Source organism: Thalassophryne amazonica, chromosome 11 (assembly GCF_902500255.1).
Source record: "Thalassophryne amazonica chromosome 11, fThaAma1.1, whole genome shotgun sequence".
In the NCBI taxonomy this organism is placed as follows: Eukaryota; Metazoa; Chordata; class Actinopteri; order Batrachoidiformes; family Batrachoididae; genus Thalassophryne; species Thalassophryne amazonica.
In genome coordinates, this window is record NC_047113.1 from 4,620,854 (window position 1) to 4,646,112 (window position 25,259).

At 41.4% G+C, this 25,259-nt stretch overlaps 1 protein-coding gene and 1 non-coding gene across 2 annotated transcripts in view; both read left to right on the forward strand.

The window, feature by feature from the left end:
* The first annotated feature begins 5,030 nt into the window (after positions 1-5,030).
* Positions 5,031-25,259, forward strand: part of fam122b (family with sequence similarity 122B) — a 68,671-nt gene continuing 48,442 nt past the window's right edge. The window contains exons 1-6 of the mRNA XM_034181163.1: positions 5,031-5,901; positions 5,979-6,057; positions 6,149-6,202; positions 7,782-7,825; positions 7,930-7,984; positions 8,334-8,435. Coding sequence (XP_034037054.1) covers positions 5,750-5,901; positions 5,979-6,057; positions 6,149-6,202; positions 7,782-7,825; positions 7,930-7,984; positions 8,334-8,435 — 486 coding nt within the window. The 5' untranslated portion in view covers positions 5,031-5,749. The remainder of the gene's footprint in view (positions 5,902-5,978; positions 6,058-6,148; positions 6,203-7,781; positions 7,826-7,929; positions 7,985-8,333; positions 8,436-25,259) is intronic.
* On the forward strand, positions 8,096-8,237 carry LOC117521031. The gene has a single exon (XR_004563862.1). It is a non-coding gene; the product is annotated as a small nucleolar RNA U109 (small nucleolar RNA).

The window sequence follows — 25,259 nt, forward strand, 5'->3', positions numbered from 1 at the left end:
GCTCAGGACTCTGAAGATACCAGACTGAGGATCCTGACCTTTGCATTGCTTGATTTAGTCACCACAGACTAGTTTCACATTTTGAGAAACTGATTGTAATCATAGATAGAAATTGTGTGTGTGTGTGTGTGTGTGTGTGTGTGTGTGGGGCTGCTTTTGGCCATGTTTTAACTGTCAAAGAGGAGCTCTGGGATTTTATTTTTCTTTCAAATTGTGCTTCTTTTGTTTTGTTTTGGGTTCTTTTCAGGCGGGATAAAAAATTTAATTAGTGCAGTATTTATTTAGAATGTAAACACCATCATGGAGTAAACGGCTACATTGTGTAATTGGATTGGGCAAGTCAAAAACCTCACAGTAAACCGCTTCTCATATGGACCGTGAAGCAAAAAGAAGCTAAATATTAATAAACATTTTAATATGACAGATTATAGTTAGCCACTTACCTTAGCTTGGTGGCTTTGTGTTTAGCACTTTTTGCCTCATAGCATGAAGGTCATGGGATCGCTTCCCACATGGTGCTTTCTGTGTGGAGTTTGCATGTTCTTCCCATGTCTACATGGATTTCCTCCCACTGTCAGAAGCATGCTTCTTTAGGGTACGACACTGACCACAGCAGCATCCAGCAGCAGGCACTGAACTGTGCCCATTGCTCCTGATGCTTGGATTGTGTCTAAATATAATTAGGATGGGTTTAATGCCGCAAACACATTTCATTGTCTGTATTCATCTGTGTACAATAAAAAGCCCTTCTCTGTCAGTCATTACAAATGCATTGCCGTTGAGGGCTTTGTTGCTGTTGGAAGCAGAAAAAAATGAGGTTCTCATAGATAATCTATTTGTGATGATTTAGTGGAGAGCAGCACTTCCTAGTGGCCAGGAGGCCAAGTTAAGCAGTTCACTGTATTTGGTAATTAGAAAAAAAGTTTCTTTATAAATATGTACATTCTTACTTCTGTACAGACACTCTACATCTGACCGGAAAGTTATAATAAAATGTTTGGCTGTTGAGTGGAGACAAAAAGCAATTTACTATTTTTTTTTTATTTTTTATTTATTTATTTTTTTAAAGCTTGTTCCGTACAGTTACTTTGTGTAGCTGTCAGGGTGTTTATGTTCCAAAACACTGCTACAGTTTGTTTTTTTTTTTGTTTTGTTTTTCCTTCTTCTTCTTAAGTGAAGCTATAACCCCAAAAACATTTAAAATAATCCTTGGGTTAAAAATATGATTTTCCCTTATTTTCTTTTTCTTCAAAGAAATGGAGAGATTTGTTCAGAGCAGTGTTGCTCGCTTTAAATATCATTTTGTAATTGTACTGTCATACTTTCCAGTATTTGACTGAAGCCTGGTTTATAAAGTATTGCTTTTGATAAATTTGTTTTTACCAAAAGTTATCAAGTTTTTTTTTTTGTGCCCACACTTTTTTATTTAAGTGTTTGAATTTCCCATGACACATTGTGTAGAAATGTCATTGTCAATAACTCACAGGATAACTCACCACATTGGGTACGCTAAAAATGAACATTATTTCATATTATATACACATGATGGTAAAGAATCATTTTTCTGATGCCTGAAAAATATATTTAACTTGTTTTTTTGTTTTTTTTTGCTTGTTTGGTTTTTTGCTGCTAATTTAAATGAACCACACTTCTGCATTTAAAAAAAAAAAAAAAACTATACCTATCTCTGAATCAAGCAGATGTGAGAATATACTTTTTTCTTTACATGTCTTTAAAGTGCACCATTATTTTGGCAACATTCAGTTAAATATTGTAATACATGGCATTAAATGTTCACACTGCTGCTGTGACTAGTGGTTTTTACTGTTGTGTATACAGTATAACACTAAAGTTCACACAATTATGAATTTGACAGGAATAATGTGTGTAACTTCAGAGAATGTATTAAACGCATTTGTCATTTTGTAGACAGTAGCGCTTCGGAGCAGGTACAGCAGCTTTCGATGAGTAAAATAGTTTGAGTAGCTTGGTGTTTTGACCTGACTTTGGCCTATAAACTGGAAGTACTTCAACAGCAGGAAAGTAAGAAATGGCTCCAAGAAATCAACTGTCGCTTATTAAACATTAGACAGTTGATCGTTACCCATTTAAAATGATAGTTACTGCTCAAAAAAATTATAGCATTAAATGTGTTCAACTTCTGGGATATTGATCCGGTAAGTTGAGTAGCAGAGGCAGTTAATCAGTTTTAGCTGCTTTGGCGTTAATGAAATTAACAGGTACACTAGAGGGGCAACAATAAGACGACCTCTAAAATGAACAGGTCTTACAGGTGGAGACCTTTGACAATTTTCCTCTCGTCTTTTCTGACTGATTTCACATTTGGTTAGTGCTCTACCTGGACCCTGCAGAGGCTCCACAGGTAGTTCAACTCCTCCCGGATGGTGCATCAATAGTGCCATTGCTGGAAGGTTTGCTGTGTCTCCCAGCACAGTCTCAAGAGCATGGAGGAGATTCCAGGAGATGGCAGTTACTCTTGGAGAGCTGGAGAGGACTGTAGAAGGTCCTTAACCCATCAGCAGCACTGGTATCTGCTTCTTTGTACAATGGAGGAACAGGATGAGCACTGACAGAACTCTAAAAAATGACCTCCAGCAGCCCACTAGTGAGTGAACAATCGGAAACAGACTTCATGAGGGTGGCCTAAGGGTCCAATGTCCTGTAGTGAGCCCTGTGGTCACTGGCTGGCACTGTGAAGCTCGACTTAGATTTGTCACAGAACACCAGAACTGGCAAGTCCACCACTGGCGCTCTGCTGTTCACAGATGAGAGCAGGTTCCGCAGCACACATGACGGACATGAAAGGGTCTGGAAATGCCATGGAAAATGTTATTCTGCCTGCAACGCCATTCGGCATGACCAGTTTGGCGGTGGGCCAGTGACAGTGTGGGGAGGCATATCCTTGGAAGGATGCAAAGAGCTGTACAGGCTAGACAATGGCACCCTGACTGCTGCTGGCATCTGGGTGAAATCTTTGGACCCATTCTCAGACCCTTTGCTGATCCATGTCAGTTCCTGGCCTCGTGGTGAGACTGCAGGTACTGTAGTTCCTGGAAGATAAAGGACTTGATACCAGTGACTGTTTCTCACACTCACCTGACCTAAATCCAATAGAACACCTCTGGGACATTGTTTCAGTCCATCAGATGCCTCCACATTGCACATCAGACTGCTCAGGACCTAAGTGATGTCCAGATCTGAGGAGATTTCCCCCCCAGGACACCATTCTTGGATTTATTAGGAGCATGTCCTGAGGTCGGGCATATTAAAGTGTCTGTTTACTTCCTGATTGCAGCCAATCTCCCAAATGGTACTTTGAACAGGTGTTGGACAGATGTGCCTTAATTGGGCCCTTCTTGAAATAAGCTTAGTGCTTTCCTTGTGTGCCCCCATTAAATAAGAACCTCTTCTTCACATTAGTTCAGCAGATAACTGTAAGAATCATTCAAATCCTGTTACAAGCACCAAAATTTGACTGTGTATATATTTTGGTACATATTGTAGAAAAATAACTAGCCATTTGAATTTTCAATAGGGGATCAAGTAGGGGTCAATTGAAGAATTGCACAGGGTCAAAATTTTAAAATGTTCCAATCATATTGGAAGTAATACCACATTATGTATCTGATGACAATGATTCCAAAAAGGTATAGTTTGGACCATCTGTAACTGAATGTTCTGGAGTTATGGGGTAAAAACAGCAAGAATGGTGACAAAGGTCAGTTTCAGTTTATACAGGGGTCAAAAGTTAAAGTTGCTCCAATTTTGGTAAAACGTGCAAATTATTGGTTGAAATAATGGGATTAACAAATGGAATAGTTCTGTGTTGAATGTTTGGTCTCCAAAGTAAAGGTTAAACAATGTCGACGTCCATTGGATTCTATGACATGTGACATATGTTACCCTGTAACATAACTAAGCATGACACATGGTGCAAGCTATTCCTTTTTAAAATCCTACTAACTCAACCAATAATTTGCACCATGTTTTACCATAATTGGAGCAACTTTAACTTTTGATCAGCTGTACAAACTGAAAGTGACCTTTGTCGCCATTCTTGCTGTTTTTACCCCATAAATCCAGAACATTGTCACAGATGGTCCAAACTATGCCTTTTTGGAATCTTTGTGATCAGACACATAATGTGGTATAGCTTTCAAGATGACTGGAACATTTTTTTTTTTTTTTACCCCTATGCAGTTCTTCAATTGACCCCTACTGAAAATTAAAATGTATAACGTTATTTTTCTAAAATATGTACCAAAATGTATACACAGTCAAACTTTGGTGCTTGTAACCGATTTGAAGCATTGCTATGCAAATATTCTGTTATCTGCTGCACTAATATTTCAGAAATGCTTACCAGCTGTGAGTGAGCAAGCTTGAAAATCTCAGGCATCAAATTGTTTCATAAAGATTTTGGAGTTATAAACCTCGGACTTAAGCTTTACTTTAACAGCTAAAATCTTTATTTTTATATATATATATATATATATATATATATATATATATATATTAAAAGCTAGAATAGACACTGGCAAAAAAAAAGCCTGTCTGCGTCTCAGATTTTCGTTCTGGACTCTTTCAATTCCGAATCTGGCCGCAATTTCTAGAAGTACTTTCGATGTCAGAACGAGGATCGAAACCTGTCTCAGCTACTTTTTGCAGCTTTGCAAGTTATTCTCTTTTTAGTTGTTAAGGTTATGACTGGAATACTTAGAACGTTCAGAAATGTGAATATTTCTGACTTCCGAACCACAACTTTGCACAGTTCCGGAATTTTTGCGCAGACGTGGTGCGAGTCAGGTTCATATTATTTTTCATATTTTTTTAGCTTTGTCACTTAACATTTGTTGGCTAATGCCTGATGCACCAAGTTTTCAGATTGATATTAAAGTGCTGACTGTTTTGTTGTGGTCAGTTTGCCTGTACTTGCAGTCTTTTCTGCAGACAGCTGTGCTTTGCTCGCTGACGCGCGGTTCCAGCTGAGCACGCCGGGAAACGCAGCTGTTTCATTGGTCAGGTCTGTTAGCGTCAAAAGGGGGCGTGAAGTTCTCCGTTAGCTAAAGTTAGCCTGGATAGATGGTGGCCGTCCAGCAGAAACGAAAAGCGATCTCGTAGAGCCTGTTTTTATTAACTGCAGATACGGTTTCTTTTTTTTATGTTTATTTGACGTCACAGCGGTAGTTTACGTTTGCTGAAAGGGAACGTATGAGTCGATGGCCCGGCCTCTAGCTAGTTAGCATAACAGGCTAGGTAGCGGGAATCGATTAGCTAGTAGATATGAGTTAACTGCGGCCTCCTTCCTTTTTGACACTCATTTTGTCCTGGTAGTTAACTCCCTGGGCGATTTGGCTAACGCCAGCTAATACATTAATGTACAAATGTAGTTTGGAAGCGCCGCTGTGCTCCAGCAGACTTGGCGGCTCGGTGGCTAACAGTTACCGTGTATTGTGTGGTGTGTAGCCGCGGTATGCTAACCAGCTCTGTGCTCGGCGCAGGCCGGTTCTGTGAAGAGTTGCATAAATAGCTGTAATGACTAACATGTTGATTGAGCTGTGACGTTAAACACACCAAACAGGCCTCGCAGATTGCCGTGGGACCAGGGTGTTCGTGTTGGAATAGTTTGTCTACAGCTCACTTTTCTACCAAACATGTAACGTTAAAGTATAGAGAGCAGCGATGTAAAGACGCTGAGTTGATGTGCCTTTTTGGTTTTCTTGAATAAATGGGACAGCCGGTGTTAGATTGCAGAATGAACAACTCTGTAGTCATGGCACAAGAAAAGATGGAGCTGGATCTGGAAATACCATCTTCATTAGTGCAAACCGATGGACAGTTGAGGAGATCCAACAGTGCTCCCATGATAAATGGCTTAAGGTCTTAGAAATGTTTTTTGACTAAATGTCGCACAGATTGGGTAGAAGGTTTTGACTAAAACAAAATTGTCATTGCAGTGATAACTCCCAGGTATTCCAGCGAGAAGTTCTGCGCAGCCGGAGAAATAGCACTACAGTTGTCAACAGACCCAACATGGTACTATGCATAAATTAAACATGTTTATTAAAGTATTTTGTCTTACAGTTGTGTAATGTTGATTTGTCACCTCTGCACCTGGTCTTTGCAGGTCCCTTCCTCGCCTATTCGAGTTCCTAGTACCAGACTTCATCAGATTAAACAAGTAAGGAAAAATGTCCTTGTCATACCAATAAGCATGTCAGACAGCCGCCTCCTTGTCCATCCATAGGGAGTCACGGTGTATGAAAACGTGCAATAATGTTTTCTGGAGTTAACAAGGCCATGGATCTTACAAAGTTGATCACTTGGTAGTACCAGACTCCAACAGAAATTATTAATATGACATTGTAAAATCGCTACAGTCAAATTTGCGTATAAGGGATTCAGGTGGACCACCGTATTTTGTCCGTTATAATTGAAATCCGTTATATGTATAAAATGGACAAAATCCGTTATATATGTCACGGATTAGTTACAGCCAGGAGGCGGCGAACGATTTACGGGGAATCCCCAGCACCGATTAGACTTGTGTATTTCCTTGATTAAAAGCCTGACCTTTAATCGGACCTGCCTCATTTAATGACCTGCCTCAAAATTTGTCTGAAAAAAATAAATAAATAGAACTCCTGCCTTAAATAAGTGCAGAGCATTATGTGCATTAAAAAGGTTACATTTGGTCGAGTCGCTCGTTTTTCTAAGTCTGCTGTGAAGTGGTACCTTAAAATCCTAAAGGCTGATTTATGCTTCTGTAATTCTGTGGCGATGCAGTGACGTTGACGTTCGCGTTACCCTTTTAAAGTTCTCGGTTGCATCTTTATGCAATTTAGAGCAGGAGCAGTGGCTTTTTCTGGATTCATTTCTCCCACAAGGAGCTCCACTTTTATACAGTAATTATCCTTAGTATGTACTATTTCCTCCATGAATTGTGGGTCATTTGAGCGTCTTTTCTGGCTCTGTTGTAAATTTGGTCATATTTGCAGACTTTTCTGCAAAACGTATTTGATTCATGATTGAAATGTAATTGATGGGTGCCTTGAAAATTTTTTTAACATGTCAGGAGAGGAATGAGTGAAAACATAAAAGTGACAAGTCACAGCCCTTTGCAGTGTGTGTCATTTAGCAGGGGCAGTTCAGGCTCCAGAGAGCCACACAGAGGGCTGTGATCTAAAGGGGTTTGGTTCGTCACACCCAGGGATATGTGTGAAACTTAACACCATATTACAATGCAGGCAGCAAGCAGCATTTTGTTAATCACTGGCCTTGAATTACGCCCTGCCTCATTTAGGTCCAGTGTCAGAGCACGGTTTGAAAATAAATAAATAAAGGCCGATCTTTTAATCAAGAAAATATGGTGCCCACTTTCCTCGACTCGGCCAGTGTCAGTGCTGAACATTTCGTGCCTCTGTTACTGTGCACATGCAGACTGCTCTGTCTGGTACATGTGAGGGGTTTTTAATGGAAATGCATTGCAATGGGACAGGACGTTTTCTCTGATGTGAGCGAAAATCCGTTATACAAAATCCATTATATACAGTGTTTGTTACATGGAAAACTATACAAAAGCATTGAGACTTTTGCTTTTATCCGGTGAGTGAGAATATCCAGTTTATACAATGACTGTTTAGGCAAGTTTTACTGTATTAATGTCCACATGAAACTCTGAATGGGCTAAATGGCAGTGGAGTAAAACACTAATTTAGTTCAGGCTTCATCACCATTGACCATCTTGTGCCCTCTTGCAGGAAGAGGGTTTAGACGTGATGAACAGAGAAACTGCTCACGAGCGGTAAGCTATGCATTTATGAATGCTCTCAGGGTGATGGCATACGTTTGCTTTGGGTGTGAGAAGAAAGCTAGCCCAAGTAAAGATCAGTTATTTTGTGCACACAGAGAAGTTCAAGCTGCGATGCAGATGAGCCAGTCCTGGGAAGAAAGCCTGAATCTGGTAAATATTGAGTCCACATTGAAGCTTGTCACGTGCTCATAAACACTTGTTTTACTCTGTTGCTCGTGGTCACTGAAAGTCTTGTCTTTTGTACCTTTCCACTGCATGTTTTGGTCTTGTCAGTGTTGACCTCTTTAGTTTTATGGAGCGGTCACGTACAAACATGCTAGATTAACACAAAACATTTGGGAGTTAACAGGGCCACCGGTCTCTCAAGGTCAGGCTGAGTTGGTAGTATAATACTCCCACACGCACTGTTTGCAGGAATTTTTCTGCCTTAGTATGTGGGACAGATTGTGTTTGTATGGAAAGCAAAATGGTAAACTGTTTTTGGTAATTTTGTTGTTAGAGTGACAATGACTTTGAGAAGTCAGCATCTTCATCTCCAAAGCGCATAGACTTTGTTCCTGTGTCTCCTGCCCCATCTCCAACCAGAGGAATAGGGAAAAAGGTATGTGACTTATGTAGGCAGACACCAACAGTGTTGACACAGACACTTGTTATGGATGAACAGATAACCCTAAGATTTAACTGCGTTTTAATGTTTTTGCAATTAGCAGTTTCATTTATTCAGACATGATTCCCTCCACCCCCTTCCTCAAATTAACATTTATTAGCATTCCTGTACACCTTGTCTGCATGGGGAGTGTCGGCCTGTGTTGCTGCTTGGAGTTAGTGGGGTGTTTTTAGGATTTGTCGCACACAGACATGTTTTTTGTTACACAAGGCCATCAGATATGACCATCGGGTGTTGCGAAGGCTTTTCGTCTGTCCTTCTCTGTGCTCAGCATAAGTCCAGTCCTATTACTGCCAGACTCTTGAAATTAACAGGGAACATTCTTGGGACACAGACCTTGGACAAGTTCAAAGATGGCTAACCTTGATATATTTTTAAGAGGTTAACAATCATTTCAATCTGATCTGTTTTGTTTTTGAGTGACGCAGGTGACAGCCAATCAGAGTAGAGCTGTACTGTGACGTCAGTCGCTGGTTTCTTCAAAACTGCTTCATTTTGTGTGTTTATATACTTTTCTCATATCTTGCGTAAAAGCTAGCAAGAAATAAAACGCTTCTAAAACTGAAAACACTTTTTGGAACCTAATATAATTAGGAATCTCTGAACTTATTTACAAGACATTTCGTTGAGGTTAGCATGGTGACGTCACTTCCTGGTGTAGCTACTTGCTAACAGTTTTGTTTCTGGTATATTATGTAAAAGCTAGCACGAAATATACACTTCTAAAACTGAAAACACCCGATAACACCTCTGGGGTCATTTATAAGGCAATTTGTGGACATTAGCTTGTGCGCTACTTCCTGTGGAGTTAAATTTGTCTCATACCTGCAAATGCACAGAGGTTGATCTACAAATATTCCTTGATTTACACAACATGAACAAATTATTTGATTTGAACATGTATAAATTGTACATAAGATAATAGGATCTTAATAATTAAACTGCAAATTATAAAGAACACAATGCTCATACGGCCGAGAGTAATTTAGCATTGCGTTATATTTTATTTTGAATATTTATTCATAGAAAAGTTTTGACATGACAGGAACACAAAACTAAGAACACTTCTCAAGTGTTACTTTGCTGAGAGACGTGCAGTATTTGTGCATGCACAAAATGTCACTGAAAATGGCACTTTAAAGAAATGAAAGTGGATAAAAATGTTGCAGGTGATCAGAATCTCTTGATGGCAAAACCCATTCTGAAGCAGTCTCTCTGTTTGATCCAACCACAGCGAACAAGCATAACAGGTGGAATGTACGATTTAATCAGGCCCTGCTGGGCATCGTGACGTCCACTTTGACAGTCAGTCATATTCAACAGGAGCATTAGGGGGTTTGGAGAAGATTCCCCCTTTAGACACCAAAAATGTGCACAAATCACTAGAAATGATGAAAGTTGGCGATAAGTCCGCAGGTGCAGGATAAACAGCTGTCTGAAGCCTGCGCTCTTTCAGCTCTCAGCCACAGCCATATTGTTGCTACGTCATCACCAGAATGGGACCTGCTGATTCAAGCACAAATTAATTGTAAGCACGGCGGAGGTCGAGTTGTTTTGACGGGTTTTGTTTTTTCTAGTGTGGTGCTTATTTATTTTTTTATTATTATCCAATCTGAAGGTGATTCTGAAGCAGCTGTGGGGGACACAGCCTCATGGTTTTGAGTCTTATTTAGACCACAATGAGGGAGACTAAACCTTGGAGGGAAAACCTTCAGTCTAACAACAGTGATGATATTGGCAGAGTTCAGAACATAGAATGATTATTAAATAAATAAATAATGCAGGCGATTTCGGCACGCAGGTGGAGATGAACTGTTTTTATTTTTTGCCGGCTCTTTGGTCATAATCAACTGATTTAAAAAAAAAAAAAAAAAAAAATCTGTGACATCAGGAAAAAAGGTGATGAGGAAGTGTGGATTTATTTTTTTTTTTTTCTGTGAAACAGATACATCTGAAAAAATGTTACAGACTGAAAATATCAGCTTTTTTTAAAATACTCGTATTGTTTCCTTCTTGAATACAGTTAATTACCATACTTCAGTAGTGTAACACGTTACTATTAAAACCATTCATACAAGGAGTAATCAATCTAGTCTTACCTGTCCATTTCAGTGAGATCATCTTTAATCTGATGAAAATGTCTGAAAATAATTTAATTCGTTGTCCTGGCTGAAGAACAGTCCATGATGGTTCGAGTCTCTGCTGTACCGATCTGAGAGCGGCACGGTCAACTACGGGTGTAATCCATTAATTGCGTCTGCAGCTGATGGATCGAGTTTCTGCTGTGAATGGATCCTCTAGTTCCACTGCAGGTGCTGCCTTTGCGCCACAAGTTAAGACTTGCAGTCCCTCATCTGCTCATAACGTTTCAATCTGCACATGACGAAATTATCCCATGATCCACAAAACAATAGAATGTGTAAATACTCAGTTTTGCCTCAGTGTTGAGAAGCTGCAGACACTGCGTGCACACTCATCAATATGTGTTCCACCTGCCAGTCAAAAGGATTCTGCCTGCGAGAATTAACTGTTCTGACGTGTATAAAAAAAAAGTGCATCATTGACCCGATCCACTCTGTGGAAACGGGGCTGTCAGTAGCCTGTAAAAATCCATAAATTAAGATAATGGTTCCGGCGCTGATGTCACTTCCTCCTCCTTCTCTAATGTCGAGACTTGCCAGGAAGTTCCTGGTTTTTAGTGGCACACAGTTCAAAATCGAAATATTTCTCTCTTCAGTAACAGCGCACCAGGAAAGGATAAATTTCAAACTGTTTAATTTTAGTCTTAAATACACACACACACACACACACAAAAACATTGCATATCGTGTCAGCTACACTTTAAGCCAGCGTGCACAAAATTGTGCAGTTTAGTACATTCTGCATGGGTGGGATTCATTTGTATAGTTTCTACACCTACTGGTATATGTCATGCAGGAAGGAAGTGTGTGGCGGTGGGGAAAGATAAAACAAAGTTCAGTTTTTGAAAAATTGTTGGACGTTATATGTTACTTAGTCTGGGTTTTGTACCACGTGTGGAACACTTCTCCCAATCCATGTGGTGGATCTGTGTAGTTGTGAATCTGCTAGTCTCTTTTTATTAATTTACTTTACAAGGCTGCTGTAAACATCTGGCAAGTGTCACACGGCACTTAACGAAGGACAACGAAGACCAAACAAAACAAGAAATCTGGACTTTCGTTGGCATTGTTTTACCTTCGCGCAGCTTCGTTCCTGCAGCTGGCGCTTCATCTGGATTTTTAAACTGTTGACAAATTGGAACGAATGCCCCAGACAACCTCAGTTCATCTGGATTTCCTTCTTGATGGTTTCTTATCGTTTGCTTAGTTTTTGTAACGTTAGCGTTTAGTTTGCCTTTGTTCGACCGGCTGAACATTTTTATACAGTGCAGAAGTTGGTTTGTGAGCGCTGCTGTGGAGGAGAGATGCACCTCCTCCGCGGCGGTGCTGCTGTGTGGTGTGGAGCTTCTGCCGCTGTGTGTGATGGGGCGAGTGTAGCTGCTGTAAAAAAAAAAAAAAAAAAAAAAAAAAAAAAAAAATTTATAGAGTTTACCAACAACCATTAACAGCACTGCATATTGGAATGCGTATGCCAGCCATGATGGCATAGACCAGGGGTGCCCAAGTTCGGTCCTCGAGATCTACCTTCCTGACACTTAGTTGTCTTCCTGCTCCAACACACCTGAATCCAATGAAAGGCTTGTTAGCTGGCTATTAATTAGTCTTTTATTGGATTCAGGTGTGTTGGAGCAGGAAGACAACTAAGTGTCAGGAAGGTAGATCTCGAGGACCGAACTTGGGCACCCCTGGCATAGACGATGGAAAATCTTCAGAGCGATGGCATCGTGGCATGTTTGTGCACATGCACCAACTCTGAAGTAAAAAGCAGAAAGGTCAAGGGTGGAACATGAGTGCAAGTTGTAATTGGATTTCTGTAGTCAGTGGCTGCGTTATTGATCGGAAGACTTTTCATATTTAAAATTTTTGCTGGCACTACAATACAGACACTGCCGCCATGTATTGTCAGAAGCTTTGCTAATATTGCCGAGTGTAAATTCATGGCGTCCTCTCAATGGCACCTTCACACCAAATGAGTGGGTGTTTCGTAGTGGTTGGAAAGCTCTTGTGATTTCAAAATATTCCACTTCTACCAACAGACTGAAAACCTGCTTTGTGCCTCAGATTGTACAACTTCTCACTAAGGGGGAGGAGGAGTAACAGGAAGACAGAGGATGGGAAGGAGAAACAGTAGTACCCAGTAAATCAGTTGCAAACAGTATGTCTTGTATTTATATGTATATTTATATTTGCAAACTGTTCTTCGTTTTTCAATTTTGATACTTTGTGTGCTTCTTACCCTGTGTGCTGCTATACAATGCTACTGGAACCTCAATTTCCCTGAGGGAGTTTTTCCATGGGTTAATAAAGTTCTGTCTAATTTACATGCAAATCTTTACTTAAATTGAAGACACTTTCTGTATGTGAAGACAAAACGTACGTGGGTTTTCTTCGGTGGGGGAGTGCAGCTTGACAGGTGAGGTGTTCCGTTGAGATGAGCTCCACTGTGTAATTGTGCATGCCCACCACACCCGTCAAGTTGCGCTCCCCCACCGAAGAAAACCTGTGTAAGTTTTGTCTTTACATAAAACTACAGTAATAAGTGTCAATTCATGCGTGTACATGCAAGTAACTACTTGCATGTACACGCTGTCTTGAAAGCAGAATATTGGATGACGTTGGATGACGGGGAGCTCATCTTGACAGAACACTGGCTCAAGCCCTTCTTGTAGAAGGCTTCTGTGTTCATACCCCACTCCAGTTGATTGTCCAGATACTTGTATGATGGGACTATGTCCATGAGTCTCACTGATGCAGACCAGTGAAGGTGGTGGCTTGTTCCTCTTGAAATCCACCACCATGTCTTTCTTTGCTACATTCATCTGCAAGTGATTCTCCCCACACCACCTCACAAATTGGTCCTCAGGTCCCTGTACTCATCAGAAACTTTCTGTAGAGGACACGACTCAGTGCAGTACTTAAAGTCTGCAGTGTAGGTGGTGAAAAGGAAGGGGGATAGCACAGTTCCCTGGTGGGTCCTGATGTTACTGATGAGATGGTCAGATGCACGGCTCTGAAGCCTCATGAACTGTGGTGTGCCTGTCAGATAGTCAGAGATCCACATGACCAGGGAGCATCCACCTGCATTTTCTCCAGTTTGGCCTTCAGCAGTCTATGCTGGATGGTGTTAAAGGCGCTGGAGAACTCAAAGAACATGATGTGGACTATGTAGTCAGGCCTGTCCAGGGCGAAGGAGGCCCTCTGCAAGAGATATAGTACAGCATCATCCATACCTAGATGGGACTGATATGCAGACTGCAGGGGGCCTTGTGATGAGCACAACAGTGATCTGAGGTCAGTGCTATTAGTCTTTAGTCATATGGAGTCACAGGATGTGCTTTCTTAGGCACTGGGACCAGGCAAGGTGTTTTCCACAGCACTGGAACTCTTTGACGGTGAAGGCTCACGTTGAAGAGGTGCTGGAGTACTCCACAGAACTGGCTGGAACACGCTTTCTCCACCCGAAGGCTAATACCATCCTCTCCAGCAGCTTTCCCCTGGTTTAGCTTCTCCATCACTCTCACCACCTGGCTGTGATTTGTAGTCCTGTCTGAGGCACTGAAATGTGGCAAAATCTCTGGTGGATGTCAGCAGGGGGTTGAATGATGTAAAGAGGTATCTGCTGCACGAGTTGGAGGGTTGTGAGAGAGACACAGGGTCATTACTCAGAGGAACAGTCGGGGAGCCGTGGGGTTGTTGAGCTGGAGTCAAACCTGTTGGAAACGTTGTATGACCAACCCCCATGGCACCCCTGCTTTTCTTCTTGAAACTGGTGATCTATCTGTCCCACACCACACGTCCTTGGCCTTGTTTCGCTCCAATTTCTCCTAGTTTCCTCCTGAGGTCCTCTTTGCTTTCCTTCAGTCTGTGTTCAAGTTCTTTTTGAACCCTCTTGAGTTCTGCTCAGTCCCCTGATGTACAAGCCCTCTTCATTGAGAAGGGCCTTCAGGTCACTGGTAACCCAGGGTTTGTTGTTTGGGTAACAACGGAGCTCTTTAGTCAGGATGGCATTTTCTATGTAGAACCCAGTGTACTCAGAGACGCAGTCTATGATGTCTTCAGTGCCATCACCACATTGTTCATACAGTGCATTCCAGTCAGTAGCTTCAAAGCCACCACACGGTATCTCCATGGCTCGATGGAATCTAGTAGGGGTGTCACGATTCTCCAAATCCTCGATTCGATTTTATTTTCGATTTTAGGGTCACGATTCGATTCGATTCTCGATTTTCTTTTTCTTACAACAGAGAGGCCTATGCCAGGTTTAGATTAGTCTATGATCAGTCATTGGTTTGATTCATCAAAGTTGGGCTTGGTATAAGTGATACTTTTTGTAATACATTACATTAGGCACTAATGGTAAAATTTTAATAATTTAATTAAGATATAATGTAACAATCTTCTCAGTCAAGTGGAACAACAAAAACAAATATAATAATAACAAATTAGAGGTCACAGAGGGTAGCTGCCATCTAGTGGCTTTTTTTTGGTAGCAGCAGTGTGCGCTATTAAAATAGCAATGTGCAACATAACAAAATAATAAAACAAAATACAGTAACAGTCATGTGCAAAGTAATAGAACAATTAGAGCCATAACAAACTAAATTCTATCCTACAACAGTTGAACATAAAAAAATAAAACTTTTGGTCCCTGAGAATGACAACTGTCATTTTTCTTTAACTAAGGTATAACTTTATGTGGGGAGAAAGATGCTCCTTAAGGTACCAAAACTATTAACATATTTGTGGCTAGACAAGACAACAGTTATTTTTATATTTTCAAGTTTTTGTTTAAGAAGATGAGAATGTCCACATTCTCTGGAGAAAGGGCTGCTCTATGAGCAGTCACAATGTCCCCTGCTGTGGAGAACACTCTCTCACTTGCTACACTTGTTGCTTGCACAGCAAGATAATGTTTGGAAAGCTTGGACAAATTTGGGTACTGATGCTCATTGTTTTTCCACCATTTCAGTGGATATGCATCCACAGAAATTACTTTTGCCATCCTGTATAGCTCAATCTCCTCCTTGACAACATCAGGCCATGATTTTGGTGTTGTTGATGTAGTGGAGGCTGTGCTATAAAAGTCACCAAACAGTTCACTGAGTGTGATTCTCTTTGCTGGGGAGCTGCCTTCACTGGATGCTGCAGTTTCTGGGTTCTCTGCATGGTATTGGCTGGTCGCATTTCCTGAGGCCTGAGTCTAAAAAAGAATATAAATTTATAAATGTATCAGTATTTCAATTACAAGATAAATTTGCATCACTATTAATAGCTGACATTTCATCATATGAATTTCAATTGGTCACATACCTGTGTGGGATGCTTTTGTAGGATTTTCTCAGCCAGACTGTTGAATATCTCTTTCCGAGAGGGGTCATCCAGATGGGGTAAAGACTTGAACCGAGGGTCCAAGGCAGTGCTCTCATTCAGGAACTGTTGAAGACTGAGATCTGAATACCTCCCTTCAATGTTGGTTGCTATAGCAGATTTAACATCCTTCACAATCTGTGAATCTGTGCCAGTATGTTTCATTGTTGTGAGAATGGAGTGTTTGAGTGGCAGGATCATAGACACAGTGGGCTGCTGTTCTGAGCTCAATAGAGTTGTGATTGTTTTCATGGGCTTCAGAACCTCAACCACATCCTCCAGAACAGTCACATCTTGATCAGAGAGTGTGATGAGATCTTTGGCATTCTTTTTAACATCTTTTTCTGTGAGTGCAGAATAAACAGCAGCTTGTTGCTCTAAGTAGCGTTTGAGCATGTCATAGCTGGAGTTCCACCTTGTAGTGACGTCTTGAATCAGCTTGTGAGGAGGAAGCTGGAGCATCTCTTGTTTGGCCTTTAAGACAACTGCTGCAGTCGTGCTCTTATGAAAGAAGGTGACGACTCTCCTGACTTTGCTCAACAGACGAGAAATCTGGTTTACTCCCAACCCCTTCTGGGATGCCAGGTTTACTGTGTGTGCAAAACACCCTATATGCGGTGACAATCCAGCTGCATTTGAGGCATTGACAATGTTTTTGGCATTATCAGTGGTCACAGGGATGGTTGTATTTTGTTTATCCAGTTTCCATTCTAATACTGCTTCCTTTAGCACTTCTGCCAAATTATCACTTGTGTGTGATTCATAGATAGGGCGAGTTTGAAGTACTGGACTTTCAATCTCCCAATCATTATTGACGTAGTGTGCTGTCACTGTAATGTAGCTCTCAGTTGCTCATGAGGTCCAGCCATCTGTTGTTATGGCAACTAACTCCGCAGTGCTTAGACCCCTCAAAACTTTTTCTTTAGCATCTTCATACATGGAGGGCAACAATTTGGTTGTAAGATGCAATCTGCTGGGAATACTGTAGCGCGGCTCAAGTACGCTAATTAAATGTTTAAACCCAGCGTTTTCCACCACTGAATAAGGCTGCAGGCCTGCTGCTATGAATAGCCCTATAGCGTTAGTCATTGCTTTAGCGCGAGCTGAGGTCTGTGCAAGTTTCATTACAAACGAAGAGTCAATAGTTGGCTGGACCAATGATGATGTTTTTCCAGCCAAATCAACATCTTTGTGATGACGGCGAATGTGTCCAGCCATGTTCGTTGTGTTTCCCGTAGCTGGGTAAGGCACACGCGTGTAGCACATTTTGCACACTGTTGTCTTCTTGTCGACAACACGAACGCTGTCGACATAACTCACCGCGAACGCAAAATATTTCCATACTGCTGATTTAAGAGAAGCAGGAGCGGCTTCCAGCTCCAGTAAGGCGTCCTTATCTGCACTTGCCATGGTGACATACTCTGCAGGTTAGCAAACTAGCGGCGTCGGCTACAGTGTACTGCGTCGCGTGCGTGCTTGCGCAGCTTAGGGGGCGGGATCGTCGATCCCCTTTTTGACTTCGAGTCTCGAGACCATGACGTAATTTCGATCAATTTCGATGAAATATCGAAATCGTGACACCCCTAGAATCTAGGGATAGTTGCGTTAGAGTGCGGTATCTGTTTGTGTAGCCATGTTTCGGTGAAACACATGATCCTGCACTCTGTACTCCCTCTGGATCCTGACAGTCGCTTCTTTCCCGAGGACCTTACAGTTCCTGTGATGAAGGCAGGAATGTAGCGTTTTAAACCTCCTCTTCATCGGAGTTCCGGTGGCACGAGGAGAACGAGATGGCGGCTTGAAACTCGGCTCCTGGTTGAACTACCATAAAAGGCTGTGTTAGTCCCCTTTAATATTCTAGGAAATTACTGTTGTGGGTTTATAAGTGCATGAAAATGCCGGGGGACGAAGAAGGGGGCCCCAGCAAGGGACTGAGGAGCAAAAGGAAGGATACGGAAGATACGAGCCACCACAAGGAGGAGGCCCATCAGGCCACCCGAGCAGAAACAGTTTCGCTAGCCTCCATCCGCAACGTTATAAATGACACAATGACTAAGGCTATGTCCGAGCTGGAAAACAAGATTTCTCAACAACTGCTCGATTTTCAAGTCTGCTTCCAATCGGACGTTAAGCAGCAACTTGGCGAGTTAGGAACAGAATTCAACCAGAGGACGGACGAAGCTATGGGCAAGATGGAGGCTGCTTCTCAGCGACTCGACGAGGCCGAGCAGCGGATTGAGGAGGTGGAGACATTTGGAGCGAAAACGAAGGAGTTTTTAGTTCAACTACAGAAAACGCATTTAAAGCTGAAATCAAAGGTGACTGAACTGGAAGGACATTCGCGCCGAAATAATATCCGGATTTACGGCATTAAGGAGAGAGCAGAGGGAACATCCATGCTTAACTTTTGGAAAATTTCCTTAAAAACGAACTGGCCCAGAGTGCGGATTTGACCGAGCTGGGCATTGAACGCGCACACGGAGCTGCGGGTCCTAGACCTGATGATAACCGCGATCAACGGTTGTTAGATTTTTGAAATACAGCACCAAAGAGAAGATTATCAGCGCGGCGTGGAAAAAACTATCACTGTGGACGGGAAGAGGATATTTTTCGACCACGACTATGCAGCTGATGTGATCAAATCAATTTTATTTATATAGCGCCAAATCACAACAAACAGTTGCCCCAAGGCACTTTATATTGTTAGGTAAAGCCATACAGTAATTACGGAAAAACCCCAACGGTCAAAACGACCCCCTGTAAGCAAGCACTTGGCGACAGTGGGAAGGAAAAACTCCCTTTTAACAGGAAGAAACCTCCAGCAGAACCAGGCTCAGGGAGGGGCAGTCTTCTGCTGGGACTGGTTGGGGCTGAGGGAGAGAACCAGGAAAAAGACATGCTGTGGAGGGGAGCAGAGATCAATCACTAATGATTAAATGCAGAGTGGTGCATACAGAGCAAAAAGAGAAAGAAACACAGTGCATCATGGGAACCCCCCAGCAGTCTAAGTCTATAGCAGCATAACTAAGGGATGGTTCAGGGTCACCTGATCCAGCCCTAACTATAAGCTTTAGCAAAAAGGAAAGTTTTAAGCCTAATCTTAAAAGTAGAGAGGGTGTCTGTCTCCCTGATCTGAATTGGGAGCTGGTTCCACAGGAGAGGAGCCTGAAAGCTGAAGGCTCTGCCTCCCATTCTACTCTTACAAACCCTAGGAACTACAAGTAAGCCTGCAGTCTGAGAGCGAAGTGCTCTATTGGGGTGATATGGTACTATGAGGTCCCTAAGATAAGATGGGACCTGATTATTCAAAACCTTATAAGAAGAAGAATTTTAAATTCTATTCTAGAATTAACAGGAAGCCAATGAAGAGAAGCCAATATGGGTGAAATATGCTCTCTCCTGCTAGTCCCCGTCAGTACTCTAGCTGCAGCATTTTGAATTAACTGAAGGCTTTTCAGGGAACTTTTAGGACAACCTGATGATAATGAATTACAATAGTCCAGCCTAGAGGAAATAAATGCATGAATTAGTTTTTCAGCATCACTCTGAGACAAGACCTTTCTAATTTTAGAGATATTGCACAAATGCAAAAAAGCAGTCCTACATATTTGTTTAATATGCGCATTGAATGACATATCCTGATCAAAATGACTCCAAGATTTCTCACAGTATTACTAGAGGTCAGGGTAATGCCATCCAGAGTAAGGATCTGGTTAGACACCATGTTTCTAAGATTTGTGGGGCCAAGTACAATAACTTCAGTTTATCTGAGTTTAAAAGCAGGAATTAGAGGTCATCCATGTCTTTGCCTGTAAGACAATCCTGCAGTTTAGCTAATTGGTGTGTGTCCTCTGGCTTCATGGATAGATAAAGCTGGGTATCATCTGCGTAACAATGAAAATTTAAGCAATGCTTTCTAATAATACTGCCTAAGGGAAGCATGTATAAAGTGAATAAAATTGGTCCTAGCACAGAACCTTGTGGAACTCCATAATTAACCTTAGTCTGTGAAGAAGATTCCCCATTTACATGAACAAATTGTAATCTATTAGATAAATATGATTCAAACCACCGCAGTGCAGTGCCTTTAATACCTACGGCATGCTCTAATCTCTGTAATAAAATTTTATGGTCAACAGTATCAAAAGCAGCACTGAGGTCTAACAGAACAAGCACAGAGATGAGTCCACTGTCTGAGGCCATAAGAAGATCATTTGTAACCTTCACTAATGCTGTTTCTGTGCTATGATGAATTCTAAACCCTGACTGAAACTCTTCAATAGACCATTCCTCTGCAGATGATCAGTTAGCTGTTTTACAACTACCCTTTCAAGAATTTTTGAGAGAAAAGGAAGGTTGGAGATTGGCCTATAATTAGCTAAGATAGCTGGGTCAAGTGATGGCTTTTTAAGTAATGGTTTAATTACTGCCACCTTAAAAACCTGTGGTACATAGCCAACTAATAAAGATAGATTGATCATATTTAAGATCGAAGCATTAATTAATGGTAGGGCTTCCTTGAGCAGCCTGGTAGGAATTGGGTCTAATAGACATGTTGATGGGTTGGAGGAAGTAACTAATGAAAATAACTCCGACAGAACAATCGGAGAGAGAGTCTAACCAAATACCGGCATCACTGAAAGCAGCCAAAGATAACGATACGTCTTTGGGATGGTTATGAGTAATTTTTTCTCTAATAGTTAAAATTTTATTAGTAAAGAAAGTCATGAAGTCATTACTAGTTAAAGTTAAGGAAAACCCGGCTCAATAGAGCTTCTGACTCTTTATCAGCCTGGCTACAGTGCTGAAAAGAAACCTGGGGTTCTTATTTTCTTCAATTAGTGATGAGTAGTAAGATGTCCTAGCTTTACGGAGGGCTTTTTTATAGAGCAACAGACTTTTTCCAGGCTAAGTGAAGATCTTCTAAATTAGTGAGACGCCATTTCCTCTCCAACTTACGGGTTATCTGCTTTAAGCTACGAGTTTGTGAGTTATACCACGGAGTCAGGCACTTCTGATTTAAGGCTCTCTTTTTCAGAGGAGCTACAGCATCCAAAGTTGTCCTCAATGAGGATATAAAACTATTGACGAGATAATCTATCTCACTCACAGAGTTTAGGTAGCTACTCTGCCCTGTGTTGGTATATGGCATTGGAGAACATAAAGGAATCATATCCTTAAACCTAGTTACAGCGCTTTCTGAAAGACTTCTACTGTAATGAAACTTATTCCCCACTGCTGGATAGTCCATCAGAGTAATTGTAAATGTTATTAAGAAATGATCAGACAGAAGGGGGTTTTCAGGAATACTGTTAAGTCTTCAATTTCCATACCATAAGTCAGAACAAGATCTAAGGTATGATTAAAGTGGTGGGTGGACTCATTTACATTTTGAGCAAAGCCAATTGAGTCTAATAATAGATTAAATGCAGTGTTGAGGCTGTCATTCTCAGTATCTGTGTGGATGTTAAAATCGCCCACTATAATTATCTTATCTGAGCTAAGCACTAAGTCAGACAAAAGGTGCGAAAATTCAGAGAAACTCACAGTAACGACCAGGTGGACGATAGATAACAACAAATAAAAGTGGTTTTTGGGACTTTCAATTTGGATGGACAAGACTAAGAGACAAGCTTACAAATGAATTAAAGCTCTGTCTGGGTTTTTGTTTAATTAAGCTGGAGTGGAAGATTGCTGCTAATCCTCCCCCTTGGCCCGTGCTCCGAGCATTCTGGCAGTTAGTGTGACTCGGGGGTGTGACTCATTTAAACTAACATTCATCATGCTGTAACCAGGTTTCTGTAAGGCAGAATAAATCAATATGTTTATCCATTATTATATCATTTACTAACAGGGACTTAGAAGAGAGAGACCTATGTTTAATAGACCACATTTAACTGTTTTAGTCTGTGGTGCAGTTGAAGGTGCTATATTATTTTTTCTTTTTGAATTTTTATGCTTAAATAGATTTTTGCTGGTTATTGGTGGTCTGGGAGCAGGCACCGTCTCTACGGGGATGGAGTAATGAGGGGATGGCAGGGGAGAGAAGCTGCAGAGAGGTGTGTAAGACTACAACTCTGCTTCTGGTCCCAACCCGGATAGTCATGGTTTGGAGGATTTAGAAAATTGGCCAGATTTCTAGAAATGAGAGTGCTCCATCCAAAGTGGGATGGATGCCGTCTCTCCTAACAAGACCAGGTTTTTCCCCAGAAGCTTTGCCCAATTATCTGTGAAGCCCACCTCATTTTTTGGACACCACTCAGACAGCCCGCAGTTCAAGGAGAACATGCGGCTAAACATGTCACTCCGGTCCGATTGGGGAGGGCCCAGAGAAAACTACAGAGTCCGACATTGTTTTTGCAAGTTACACACCGATTCAATGTTAATTTTACTGACCTCCGATTGGCATAACCGGGTGTCATACTGCGACGGAATTACAATCTTACCACATTTACGCTTAGCCTTAGCCAGCAGTTCAAATTTCCTTCAGTGTCGCCTGCTCTGGCCCCCGGAAGACAATTGACTATGTTGCTGGTGTCGCTAACTTCACATTCTCAAAACAGTCGCCAATAACCAGAGCTTGTTCCTCGGCGGGTGTGTCACCGAGTGGGGAAAAAACGGTTAGAAATGTTAACGGGTTGGCGGTTGTACACGGGGCTTCTGTTTAGGACTACGCTTCCTCCTCACAGTCACCCAGTCGGCCTGCTTTCCCGACTGCTCGGGATCCGCTGAAGGGTAACTAATGGCGGCTAAGCTACTTTGGTCCCGCACCGACTACAGGGGCCTGCCTAGCTGTAGGATTTTCCAAGGTGCGGAGCCGAGTCTCCAATTCGCCCAGCCTGGCCTCCAAAGCTACGAATAAGCTACACTATTACAAGTACCGTTACTGCTAAAGGAGGCCGAGAATAACTAAACATTTCACACCCAGAGCAGAAATGATGTGATGGACAAAAGGAGGGAATATCTGCCAATCAAGAAGGTTTTGAAAGAAAAGGGAGTTAGATTCCATACACCCATGATGAGAATGCGTGTCTTTCTGGATTCAGGGACTGTAACATATGAAAGTGCTGATCAAGCTGCCATGGATCTACGTGCAAAAGGCTTTCCGATACAACTGTCCGCGGCGAAGCTGAGTGAAGCAGCGCAACCAACTTTCTCGTGGGAACTCGTACAGGGAAGAGGCATGAAGACCGAGGCGGATACCGGCAGAGGATCAAAGACAATCTCCGGGAGTTTCACAGGCCAGCCGTGGCCACCGAGGACTGCGCAGGGGAAGATTCACTTCCCTCCACTCCTACGTAAATAATTTGTACGTTAAGTATGACATTTAAAACAACTGTCCAATCTAAACAGGTTTGAATATGCTGTATTTTATTTTGAAATTAGTGGACATTGCTTAAAACATTTCCTTGCTTTCTGGAGGCTTTTGCTAGGCCCACCTTTATTTACTTTTCGTATTAGGTAGTCAACCTACGGTTATCAGAGACCAGCCACTAATACTCTCCTTTTTGAGGGGGCCCTGCCACCTAGTGGTTGGATTACCTCCCTACCCAAGAGGTTATGGGTTAACCTCCATGATGGAAGCCTATTTTGTATGTTCTCTTTGTTCAGTGTACTGTTCTGTGTGCAGTAGTTATAGTTCATTGTTTGGGGGATTTGAGATGCTTTATTTGAACTTTTCATTTATTTATGTCTATAATTATAAACAATACAAAGTTGTCACACTTAATGTTAATGGCCTGACAAGTCCAATTAAGAGAGGTAAAATGATATCAAAAGGCAAGAAAGAAATGCACAATTATATTTTGCAAGAGAAACTCACTTAAGTAACCAAGAACATGAAAAATTAAAGAAGTTGGTCTTCAAACACCATATTACTCATCATCTAAATCTGGTTGTAAAAGGGGAGTGGCTATATAATGCCAAACTCTGTTCATTTTGAGTTACTGAATGAAACTAAAGACAGAGGGCAGGTTCATTATGCTAAATGGTAAAATAGATGGCAAGGAGGTAACTTTGCTTAATGTTTATGCACCCCAGGTAGCAAAAAGGCTTTCTTTAAAAAAATCTTAGATTTAATTACATCCCAATCTAGGGGGATTATGATTTGTTCTGGTGACCTCAATGTAATAATGAACCCCCAAATTGGAACAAGTGAAAAAAGACTTACAGGTATTGAGAAATGGATCAAGAGGAAAATTAAGGACATAGGTATTTTGGACATTTGGAGAGAATTGCATAAACAGGAGAGACAATATACATTTTATTCTAACCGACACAGTGTTTATTCCAGGATTGACTACCTCTTTATGTACAACTCTGAGATGCATAGAATAAGTGAATGCAAATTGTCCCACAGAGATTTATCGGATCATTCCACTGTTCATTTAAAATCACATCTGGACAGTAATCATAAAATAACAACATGGAGATTTAATGTGAGTATGCTAAATAACCACTGTATTTAAACAGAAGGTAAAGAATGAGTTGGAAACATATTTGAATAATAATAATGATGATGGTGCTGTAACCCTGCAATTTTGTGGGACGCGTCCATGGCGGTTCTGAGGGGTTTATAATATCTGAAACAGCTTCTGTCAAAAAGGCAAAAACTCAGACTCCTTGATTTGCAAAATCACATTTGGATCTTGAACAGCAACATAGTGAAACTCGGGAGTCCAGAACTACTTCTGTGGATGAGGCTAATAAATAAGAAATTGATCAAATTTACAGTGAAGAGGTAAGAAAAAACTCAGATTTACAAGACAGAGGTCTTATGAGGCAGGTCCCAAAGCATCCAAGATCCTGGCCTGGAGACTCCGCAAACAGCAGTCAGATACCGTACATAAAATAAAAGACCCCATTACCAAAAAATGACATTTGATTTAGAAGGAATAGAAAAAGCATTCGAAAACTTTTATCAGACCCTTTACAACCAACCCAAACCATTTGATGCCTGTGCGGTTGATAATTTTTTGAGTCAGTTGGATTTGCCCTCCTTAGGTAGATTGCATAATGAAAAACTGATTAAACCAATTACAGCCGAGGAAATTGATAAAGTTATATCCTCCTTGAAATCTAATAAATCCCCGGGACCTGATGGATTTCCGGGGGAATGGTAAGTCGTTTAGAGAACAGTTGATACCGATAATGGTTAGAACTTTTACCTTTATATTTAAGGGGGGCCCTTTACCTCCATCTTGGAGGGAAGTCACCATCTCAATTATTCCTAAGGAGGGAAGGATTTGTC